The sequence below is a fragment of the Notolabrus celidotus genome, chromosome 7 (genome assembly GCF_009762535.1).
Source record: "Notolabrus celidotus isolate fNotCel1 chromosome 7, fNotCel1.pri, whole genome shotgun sequence".
NCBI classification, from domain to species: domain Eukaryota; kingdom Metazoa; phylum Chordata; class Actinopteri; order Labriformes; family Labridae; genus Notolabrus; species Notolabrus celidotus.
In genome coordinates, this window is record NC_048278.1 from 21196477 (window position 1) to 21208392 (window position 11916).

At 37.4% G+C, this 11916-nt stretch overlaps 1 protein-coding gene across 1 annotated transcript; it reads left to right on the forward strand.

Moving 5' to 3' along the window:
- Positions 1-702: 702 nt before the first annotated feature.
- On the forward strand, positions 703-11916 carry LOC117816623 (choline transporter-like protein 1). The gene is made up of 16 exons (XM_034688976.1): positions 703-980; positions 1237-1323; positions 3268-3410; positions 4440-4576; positions 4750-4843; positions 5394-5563; positions 6423-6512; positions 6655-6797; positions 6910-7096; positions 7798-7966; positions 8099-8255; positions 8393-8476; positions 8565-8702; positions 8809-9045; positions 9981-10055; positions 10246-11916. The coding sequence occupies exons 1-16, from the start codon at positions 957-959 to the stop codon at positions 10267-10269; spliced, it is 1959 nt and encodes a 652-aa protein (XP_034544867.1). The 5' UTR covers positions 703-956; the 3' UTR covers positions 10270-11916.

Here is an 11916-nt window from a genome sequence, read left to right on the forward strand (position 1 = left end):
TTCATATGGTGGTTTGTGTGTGTCATTTGAAAACAAAATACCATTTTGAGAAGAAATAACATTGTTTTGAATGTAAAGTTTCATTTTGCAGGAGAACTGAGGGGTTTTTGCCCATTGTGTGTGTGTGTTTTTTTTTTTATTTGTGCGAAGAGTTCTGAGAGTATGAGGCATGCTTTCAGAAAATGTGTGTAAACAATCGAGAAAAACTGTAAGAAAAATCAGCCAGTGAAAAACTTTCTTTTTCAAAAAGGCCTTCATAACTTTGGAACATCTTATTATGCCCTGGACATCTTGTTATGTGTTCTCGTACTTTGGAGCTCCTTTGTTTATACGTATGTACTGTATGTATGTACGTATGTACGTATGTACGTATGTATGTATGTATGTATGTATGTATGCTTGTGTATACATGTGCATGTCTATGTATGTGTGTATGTGTATGTATGTATATGTCTGTGCATGTGTGTACATATACATATGTATATGTACATGTGTATATGTGTATGAAAAAAGGGTTGGGATTATATTTGTTATTATTATTGTTTACTTTCTGTGAAGCACTTTCTAACTCTGTTTAGAAAAGTGCTATATAAATAAAGTTTATTATTATTATTATTATTATTATTATTATTATTATTATTATTATTATTATTATTATTACATTGAGATTTCCGACAGCAAGTGAAGGCAGCATGAGGAAATTCGACTTCTTCCGCGTTTACCTGAAGCTCCAAAAATAGGAGGGAGTTTTACATCTGGGTGTATTCCAGTGAGTAAAACAGGGCATAAACAAACCAGCATATTGCGTCCTTTCATTGATCATTGCTAAAAAAAAAAACAGAAGAGAAAGGGAAATGAGCTGAAAAGACGGACAAAGTTCAACTTTACAGGAAGAAAAGTCGCGTCAACTTTACACTTCCTTTAAGTTTGCTGAAGTTGCCACCTGGTCGTTTGCAATGGGCTGTTGTAGCAGCACAGAGGTAAGCTCAATCATGGTGGAAGTTGTGCTTACTTTTAGACTCACAACGCTGATTCTCAGAGGAGTTTGACACAGTTTGAGTACAACGACAGCGTCACTCCTCCAGCAGTAACAGCGCTTGTTTTGCAGCACAGTGGCTCGTCTGCAGGGTTTTGGAGCAGCAGGGCGGTAACTGTTCCGAAGCAGCAGCCCAAACAAAGAGGAATTAAGGAGATTTGTGTCATCTTTTCACTAATCTATTATTTATGCCTTGGAAGGGCAAGCGTGACTGGAAACCACTGGAGGAGCGCAGCTGCACGGACATCCCATGGCTCATCATCTTCATTTTGTTTTGCTTTGGGATGGTAAGTTTACAACTGGACGCTCGTAACTTTCACACAAGGAGTTGGCATTTATACAGTTACACGTATAACATTCACGACTATGAATGAATATTAGGGATGCACGATATTGGATTTTTTGCCGATATCCGATATGCTGATATTTTACAACTCATTTAGCCGATTACCGATACAGATACATTTTTTTCCGCACACCTAATTGCAGAGATCATCAATTCTCTTCTGTATTGGAATTCGCATACAGTATTATGGTGATACTCTTATCACATTTGTTATGTAATATTAATTTCTTGTGCAAAATAAGAAAAATACTTAATACTAGTGTTGTAGTTCTTGAGACCGGACTCCTTATTTTATATCAAGACCGGTCTAGGCCACCACTGATGCACTCTGTGTCCCTGGCATTACTGTGATAAGAGATGAAACGAAACTTGAGGGGCCAGAGAAAGGCAACAAAGACAAAACCAAAACTTGTATAAACCTACCAAACCTAAATAAAATAAACAGAATTCTTTCATTTTGTTAACTCTCATGATGATTTTTCATTGATATATATGATCTTTGTCTTGTCTCGGTCTTGCCCTGCCTTGGTCTTGGTCTTGACTCGATCTCGATCCCTAAATGTCTTGGTCTTGTCTTGGTCTCGCTGCACTCTGGTCTTGGACATGTATTGGTCTTGGTTAATGTGGTCTTGACTACAACACTACTTAATACTTTAAACTGCATATTTATTTATGACAATTGCTTTCAAACAAAATTCCTACAAAAAGAAACATCCTATTTAAAACTTGGATATTGCTCTCCCTGAGACAATCATAACATTACCCACAACCAGGGCAAATTTGGCCAATTTCCCATTTGACATAGTAAGTAAACCTAACCTCTGTTCCCAGGGAACATGTGAAAAGTGCAACCTGTACAGCAATTAAACCCAAATTAAATAAAATGGTTTACTCTTTGACAGTAAATGCGCCTAAATTAGTCAGCTACATTTACCTTACAGACTGCAGATTCAATTCAAATTTAACTTCAAACATGAGCCCAACATGTGTGCAGCAGCCCATTACTTTATCTGTTAATTATATCGGCAGATATCGGCGTGTTGACCGATATCTAATAGTTCATTTTAAAACCAATATCGTCCGATACCGATAATTTGCCGATAATATCATGCATCCCTAATGAGTATCTATATATTTATTGATTCAACATGATGTTGTTTGAGAATTAGTGATAGTTAATCTACACCTATCTAAATCCGTTCAAAGAAAAGCTGAATATAATCAATTGCGGGATGCCTTTAAAGGCTGCTGGACTGTTCTTTTTAGACAGCAACACTTTAAGTCAGTTGTATCTATTAAGTTCATTTCTTTAAAAAAGGCCTCGTGTTTCTATGCCATTCTTACACGTTATTCTATTTGGTCTATGAATAAATGGTGAGAAGTATTGTTCCAACATTATGGTCCTTTTGGGGTGCAGTGTGGGCTGTAAGTGTTGGGCTGAAATTTGTTTATGTTATTAAAACACCCACAATATGAATGTTTGGAAAATAATTATTAATAACTCATGGTGTAGTACAACTCAGTTCAACAAAATTACATGATACATCCTCCAATATGACTTTAAGACCCAACTGACTTCTCTTTAAACTGTGTTAATCAGCAATACCAACAAATGTCAACCTGAAAAGAATTAGGCTTCAATACTTTATAAATTTGCCATACATTTCAAATCAGTGTTCTAACAATAAACCTCCTATTTTGATTTTACATGTTTTAATTCCAGATAAAATCTGAAGAATATACTTTAAAATATGAGATCTTGATTCTATAAGATTATTCAAGGCTCAGATTATAAAGTGTCTTCTATAAATGATGTGATTTGATATATATGATTGTAATCTTGCTGATAGTAAACGCCCTCCTCTTTCATTTGTATCATTTTCAGGCCTGTATCTGTGGCTACCCCATCGCCACAGGAGGTGCTTCCAGGCTCATCTCAGGATACGACAGTTATGGCAACACTTGCGGCCGGAAGAATTACCAGATTCAGGGAGTCACCCTCAGCGGCCGGGACATGACAGAAAACAAGTCAGTCTTATTTAATACAAGTTGCAGTCAAATTGATCGTTTTTCTCTTGAGTATCTATGTGGCATCTTATCTTTGGAGTCTGACAGAACATTTTATTGTAAATTCATCACACTCAAGTGCAAATGAGACCTTTTAGGCTTTATATAGGATGTGTTGGTGTCATAGAAAAGGCACTGAGCATTACATATGCACATGAAAGGATTGCATCATGTAATCCTAATCCACTTTCCCACAAACAACCAGTTGCTGCCTTTGTTTACACTTCAGTTTGCCTCTTGTTGTGGATTGCATAGTTCAGCTGCAAAGTCTCCAACAGACATGCATTAAGTTGAAGAATATGTTTTCCAAATAGCAGTGAAACCTACTCTTACTCAAGGCTGCCGAGAGAACATAAAGGAGAAAAGAGTCACAACATGGTAAAAAACATTGCATGTGCTGTGTGTGTTAATTAAAGGTGAACCGAGAAAACATAGGTTAACTGTTTGCAACTTCATATCTACAGTGAAAGACGGAGAACATCCTTTAGAGGTCATACATGGATAAATATCACCAACACAGAGCTACACTGACATGTGTTCCGACTGAGTTCAGCTGCTTAAATTAATTTGTATGAAAGAAAAGCACAGCTCTAGAGGATATTTCCCCAATGTTTACATGTTTATCACAAAGATGATTTTATCTTTTTGCCCAGATTTATATTTTAAAGTCTTTCATTATGTTCCCTTTTCGGGCTGTATCTTTCCATCAGCTTGCAGCCCAGTTTTACTGAAACAATGGGTCATGCTTTATTGATGGGCTGATTGCCCGTTGAAGCTTTGAATAAAAGGCGTTGGGCTACAAAGAAGGATCTGTGCTGCAGACAACCAAATGTCAACATCTTTCATTTTCTGCCCAGCCTGAACAGTCCAAACTGGCAGAGTAGGGACCAAAACTATGTTTGTTTGTTGTTGTTTTTTTAGGGAAGGGATTGGTGGTTCTTTACATTGGACTGTTGATTAATCTGATCTTCTGTTTGTTCTTCCTGTCAGGTATGTTTTCTTTTTAGACCCTTGCAACCTTGACCTCATTAACAGGAAGATCAAGTCCATCGCCCTCTGCGTCTCCAAGTGTCCAAATTCAGAACTGAAGACTTACAGCGATTTAAAGCAGTTTGCCTTGAATAATGGTGAGAACTTGAAGACAGCAATAGTGACCTTATTTCAGAGAAAAAGTGCTCAAGCATATTTACCAGTGATTACATGTTGTTTGACAAATGTTCACAAAAATCCTTATATTATATCTTCACTTTTTCTTTCAGGCAGAAATATGTATTGATATAATCTGTTTCCTCTCATGTAGGATCTGAGCTCTGCTCCTATGATATCTCTGCCACAAGATACCCAAGCCATACAGAAAGATTCACTAAATGCCCCAAACTACCTGTCCCACCAAGGTAATTCATCACAATTATTCAGATTAGGTTTCAACAGATGAAAAAGAAAGCTTCTTTAGACTTGAAATAATCTGTTTTGAGTCTCACCTTACCAGCTCTGATTTTAATAATTGAAACTGGAGGTCATATATTCAGCTGGTTATAGGTTTCTTAATGCTGATATGGGTTCAACTTTGTGTCACAATCTGCACACAAAGTGACAGAACTATGTTCTTTACAGAGTTAGTCTAGAGCACAGAAGGGTTACATGTTTTATTTCCCATTTTACTATCACTTTTGGTTGTTTTTTAACAACAATTTGAACAGTTGACACAGGATAGAGAGGTAGAATAATGGGAAGAGGGACAACATCACAGGTCCAGTAAAGGAGATTTAGCAGTTTTTCATTCATTTAGGCAATTTTCATCTTTCCATGATATTTCAATGGTTAATTCTTAAACACAATTTCCCACAAGTATTCACCGTAATCCTCCTGACTAATATACAAACTGCCCTCTGTCAGTTTAAAGATTAGGTATCCAAAGGTAAACCGTCTTATTCTTGTTTGTAGTAAAGCTGTGCCAGTGTTCCACCGCTGTATCCCTGTGGACGTCGGCTGCTATGCTGAATTTGCACAGGCTTTCATCACATTCGTTGGGGACAACAGCGTGCTGCGACGAGTCATTGCAGGAGTGATGGCCAGCAAGGAGATCATCATGGGCCTTTGTGTGCTGGCTCTTGGTAAGACACGTTGTAACATCTGGCTTTACATAAGCAAATAATTGTGTGAAGTGAATGACACATTTCTTTACTCTTATGGAAAACTACTGGTTTGTTTTTCTTTATTCACTGCTGCTCCCACCACTCTCAACAGTCAATGCTCATGAGGATTCAGTGTGAATGCAAAATTCAAAAGGGAAGCTATTCATATCATTAAAATAACAGGAAATGTCTGTGTGGGCTTCTGGAATGGTATCTACTGAAGTTTTGTCCACTGGGAAAAAGGAAGAACTAGTCCCACATCTTTTATTTATCTCAATTATTTGATCAGTCTGGTTTGGTCATTTGTTTATAAGAGCAACATGATTCATAGCACTATGGAGTTCCCCTGCATGGGACTTCTGGGCTTTTCTCATCAAGGCTCAAGTTTTGGAATGGACTGAAACTAATTTATGTGTCTCTCTGTGAGCTAGAAAAGCAATAAGAGACCTTAATCAATAAGATTGATCATTTAGATCTATTCATTTTTAATTGTCTCGGCCAGGGGGGGTTTCATATCTAACAAAGTGATTAACTGTATGCTGTCACAAGACAAACAGTTTTTTTTTTCATTATTCACATACAGTTGGCTGTTAAAAACAAGGAGGAGGAGATTTTGGTTAAAAAAAACAAAAACAATATTTACACATGCAAAGGACCACATCACCAAAGATATACAGGATACCTCTTAGTCCTCAGGGTTCCATTAAAAACAACACAAATAATAAACTAGTGCCTAATGTAAAGCTCCTCTATTTGTACAATCATCACTTCTCTGCTGCTTGATGTAATTTTTCCACAGTATGTGATCAACTCAATTGTGCACATGTTTTTGTCTCAGCTCTGTCGCTGATCATGATGGTCGTCATACGTTACATCTCCAAAGTTCTGGTGTGGATCCTCACGGTTCTGGTCATCATTGGCTCTATTGGTATGTGTTCAAACACAATTTGACATTTTAAAATGTGTAATTCTTTTACATTAAATTCCATTTTGCCAATACAAGAAAGTAGCAGAGGATGATTTTGCATCCAGGCTGTGTTTAAACTTTGTGCTGCTCTGATGTTTTTCAGGTGGGACTGGCATCCTCTGGTGGCTCTATGTTGACCACAGGAACGCTGCTAATAATAACACATTATCAGTGTTTGGGAAAGAAGTGGCCTCAGACAATGTTAAGGCCCTGCTCGTTTATTCAATTGGTGCCACAATCTTCACAGTATGTTTGACTGTATATCCTATAATGCTTTCACAGTTTCAAAAACCACATCAAGTATTTAAATGACTTCTACATCCTGAAACACAGCCTGTGGTTTCTGTGTCATCTCCAGGTAGTCCTCTTGATAATAATGTTCTTCATGAGGAAGCGTGTGGCCCTCACCATCTCCCTGTTCCATGTGGCCGGTAAAGTGTTCATCCACCTTCCCCTGCTGGCTCTGCAACCTTTTTGGACCTTCCTCTGCCTCATGCTTTTCTGGGTCTACTGGATCGCTGTGCTGCTCTTCCTTGGGACGGCAGGTGAAGACAAGGGCTGGTTGGGACAGTTTGCACGTTTCACCATAGTTAGATATGGTCTCAGACCTTTTTTTCAAGCATCATAGTATTGTGCCCGAACAAGTAAATATTAAGTTGGCTACTTCTGACATTTTGTCTTGATTTTGTGGCATGACTTTACTCCCACATCTGGAATCTGGTGCAGTCTCGTGATGTGGGAGCACAGAGTCAAAGAACCACTTCTCTCTTCATCTCCCACTTCCTGTTTATGCAGCAGAGCTAAGTTGAATTTAGAGCAAGAGGCTGGCCCCAAATACAGTCAAAACATCCTATTTTATTTCTGAGTATAAAGGCAATGCAATAAGAGTAAAATTTAATTTCAGTTGTTTACTGGGAACTCTGAGTACACTGTATTCTGTTTTGGAATGTTGGAGAATATGTTACAATAAGAGAAGATGGTCAACACTGTTGTTTTAAAGCAATGCCACAGATTTGAAGTATTGAATTCACAAATTATAGGAACTTTGAGTGGTTACAAGGGAAGCCAGGGAGATACAATTAGAAGGACTGAACCATAAAACATGAAACTCTCAGTGGTAAAGTTGGTCAAAGGTTGGAAGTTTGATCCCAGGTCTTGCTGTCCAGATGCATCATGTCCTTGGACAGGACACTTATAAACACAGTACACTTACCATTTACTGACTCCTTCTCATCTTTCCCAACAGGCACACCGATAAAGAACAACGCTACAGATGCGGTTGAATACCACATGCAGGGGCCTCTTCAATACCTGGTTTGGTATCACGCTGTGGGTCTCATCTGGATCAGCGAGTTCATTCTTGCCTTCCAGCAGATGACCATTTCTGGAGCTGTGGTCACCTACTACTTCACAAGGTATGAAAGAAGTTACAGGAAGTATTTGTTTCTTATCACATAGAAAGTTTTAAGTTCTCATCTTATTTTTTAAATTTTATTTTTGGTTGTATTAATTAATTCTTTCTTCTCCCTACATCTGATTAACTTAAGGAATAAGTCCCAGATGCCAGCAACTCCTATCCTGTCCTCCATGGTACGCACCATCCGCTACCATCTTGGGACTATTGCCAAAGGCTCCTTCATCATCACGCTTGTTAAGATCCCTCGCCTCATCCTGACGTACATCCACACCCAGCTCAAAGGAAAGGTGAGCTGTGAAATTATGCAAGGTTTATTTTTAAGTACAGACCTCATGTTGACCCTGCTAAGTGGCAATTCTCTGTACTTTTGATACATAAATTAAAATAACTTTGTTAACCTATGAGTGTTCTTCATGTCTCGTAGGAGAACGCCTGTGCTCGCTGCATGCTGAAAGCCTGTGTCTGCTGTTTGTGGTGTCTGGAGAAATGTCTTGCATACCTAAATCAAGTAAGTTATTCCAGCAAGAAAATATAGCATACTGTACAAAGGATAGAAGTTATTCAGTATTCACGGTGTTCATACTTTTTTATTTCAGAATGCATACACAGCTACAGCCATCAACAGCACCAGTTTCTGCACCTCTGCCCGCGAGGCCTTCCTCATCCTGGTAGAGAACGCTCTCCGGGTAGCCGCCATCAACACTGTGGGCGACTTTGTCCTCTTCTTGGGGAAGGTACCTCAGAGACATATTCTGCTTCTTAAGACACTTTTCTAAGTAAGATACCCCCCTCCCCCAACTCAAGCAAAAGTTTTTAAACTTGTCTCTTATCTCCACTTAGGTGCTCATCGTCTCTTGCACAGCCTTTGCCGGCATCTTGGCTTTGAACTACCAGAGAGAATACACAGTATGGGTCCTTCCTCTCCTCATCGTCTGTCTATTTGCCTTCCTGGTGGCCCACTGCTTCCTCTCCGTCTTTGAAATTGTGGTTGACGTCCTCTTCCTCTGCTTTGCTGTGGACGCAAAGTATAACGATGGCAGTCCAGGGCGCGAGTACTACATGGACAAGGCTTTAATGGTGAGAGGGAGAACTTAAAGGGGAGTTTAATTATTTGCACCTCATGTTACAAAATTATTATTTTCAGCTCCAGTGATTACACTGTTAGAGGGACTTTGTGTTCTCAGGGACTCATTGGACCTCATGTAAAAACTAATTGAACAAACAGATTTGTTTTAAGCAATTTGTACAATTCAGGAGAAGCTGTGGCTGCCACCAATATTTTGTAATTTGGAAATTTTACGGCTTTGATTTTCTTTTTGATTGTAAAAACCTTTTGATCAACAGTCATGTTCGTCATAGATCATCTTCCTTAAAACAGATGGTCATACAATTTTAGTGGACATCTACTATTGAAATGTTAAGAAATGTGATGAGCACCCATCTTCCCCTGAACAGTGTTCATTAAGCTGCAAAAAGACATTATGGGTCCATCTAGTTAGGATAGTTTAGTGAATCTGACGTGAATCCCTTTAATGAACCAACAGCAGGGAAACAAAAAGGTTTATAGCAATATTCCAAAACTGTTCTTGCATGAGTCCCATTGTTTTCAAGTCTTCTTTTTTAGCAAGTAATTGCTTTATAGTAATATGATGATGTTTTTCTCAGAATGTTCTCTTTCTCTTTTGCAAAGCATGTTAAAAAAAAAATTGGATAAACCGTTCATTTTTCTTAAACAGAACACAGTGGAAATACATGCTTGAGGACAGGCTGTCAGTGCTTCATGCACTGACCCTAGGGAACATTTTGTGTTATTTCATACACAAACATTTGGCAGATTGTAGGAAAATGGTAGAATCCAAAAGTTATCAGAGATGATAACTGAGAAATAGTCCCAGAGCTTTTTTATACTTCTCATAACCCTTTTGCTCCACACTGCACAAGAAATACATTTTTTATAGCATGAAAGAAAAACATTAATGTGTTTTTTTTTGTGTGTGTGTTTTTATTTCTAGGAATTTGTTGAGAACAGTAAGAAAATGGGGCAGTACAAACCTGAGGATGGAGATAAACGGGAGATGAAGGCCATGGTGAGTTGTAGTAGTGGTAGTTTTTCTTACCAGTACGCTACATATTAATATACATAGGACGTGTAGTGAAATCTGAAACTACACTGTAAGCAGGGTTAATTTGTGGCTGTGGTACCCTTGCTTATGTATGATACTAATGCTTTGTGTGTGTGTTGTTTTATGAAAGTATGTTTTTTTTAATTCCTTGCAGGCACGTGGAGGGACTGTAGCCTGACCAAGCTTCGCAAAGACTACAAAATCCCTACAAAACACACCAAAGCTTATCATGTCACTCCAGAGACAGCAGTAAGATAACAGCAGATTATCGAGATGATGTAATTACTTTCAGAACAAAAAACATTGAATTGAATTTTTATATTTTGAGGGACTGTAAGTTGAAAGTTTGACACTAATATCCTGACAAATGTTAATATAATTTTTTTTTTTTTTTTTTTTTAATAAGATGGATTTGCAAGCTTTTTGTCTAGATAACTGGATTGTTCTTTTTTTAATAGGATTGAAATTATATGAACAGTGAAATATTTTCTGTTGCATTTGTCAGTAACTAGTCAGTTACTTGTTTGGTGTATATTTTGTAGTGTAAAGCTAACTACGTTTTGTAAAAGGCTGTTTATGTTGTTTTATCACTTCTTAAAATTTTATACTAAAAAACATGAAAACAGAATTTTAATTGTTGTTTTTTTTATCATCTATAAACCACACAAAGAGCAGATCAGATGTCACTCATAGGTTTATTTTCCTACCACAGAGGGCTTCTCTAAGCTTCAGCTAAGCTATCAAATCATAGTTATTCCCAGTGGGGATACAACTATTAAATCCTGGCAGTTACACAATATAACATACACATCTATGTCAGCAGAGAGTGGAAATTAGTATTTAGTTAATCATATGAACATGTAAAGAGGGTTTATTTCTTTAAGTGCAGCCCTTTACTGCATGTCATTCTTCACTTTCTCTGCCCAGTTTGCTACTCTATCAGCTGTCCTATCCTCAATAAATTGGGCATAAAAAGTTGCCTGGCAGCCTCTATCAGGAAGCACCAAAAGATACATTTATCTTGTTTTTTAGAAAACAAAAAAACGATTCAGTACTTTGGTGGAGCAATTTCCTACATATACTATCCATCAAGTTTATTTTTAAAATCTCAGGGGACGCAGACATAGATACATGAGTGATATGCAGAACAGGACACAAAAACAGTTGAAAACTAAATCTAAAAATGTCATTTAGTGTTGAAAGATATGTTCTTTTCAGTCTTATCATTCTTCATCTTCAGGCTTTAAGTTAAAGTTTGGGACCAAATTTGAAATATTAACCTTTTTTAACCATTTACCACACTTCTGATTTGATCCGCTGATTCAAATTGAACCAAAGCTCACTTTTAACCACCAGAGGGCAGCAGATCCTTTAATATGGATGTCAATAGTTTGCAGGATGTATCCACTCTAAATGTCATGCCTTTGATTTGTATTAAAGAAACTTTGCTTTTAACATCGTAACTTAACTTTGAACTCCCTGAATCTACTGAAAAATAATGAATTATTTTGACACTGAATGTGTTTTCACTAAATGGAAGTCACCTCATTTAACCAACCAAATTGAGATCTTCTGAGAGGAGATGAAACCTTATTGAAGTAGTAGGTAACTCCTGAATTACTGCAAATATGCTTTAAAAAATGACTTTTTATAAATGTGTTATCAAACATCTTTTTTGTGGACACTGCAGTGTTGTAAATAGTCATTTTGGAGGGATGTGTAAAAGATATTTTTGTGCCACAAATTTTAAATATACATAATCTCTGTATTCAATAAGTAAGGCAAATTCTTTGTCCATAATAAAATGTAACATTTCAGAAGTGAA

Coding starts and splice junctions, on each gene's coding strand:
- LOC117816623 (XM_034688976.1), top strand. CDS start 957: ATGGGCTGTTGTAGCAGCACAGAG. Junction 4,577..4,749: donor GCAGTTTGCCTTGAATAATG/GTGAGAACTTGA, acceptor CCTCTCATGTAG/GATCTGAGCTCTGCTCCTAT. Junction 7,967..8,098: donor GTCACCTACTACTTCACAAG/GTATGAAAGAAG, acceptor GATTAACTTAAG/GAATAAGTCCCAGATGCCAG.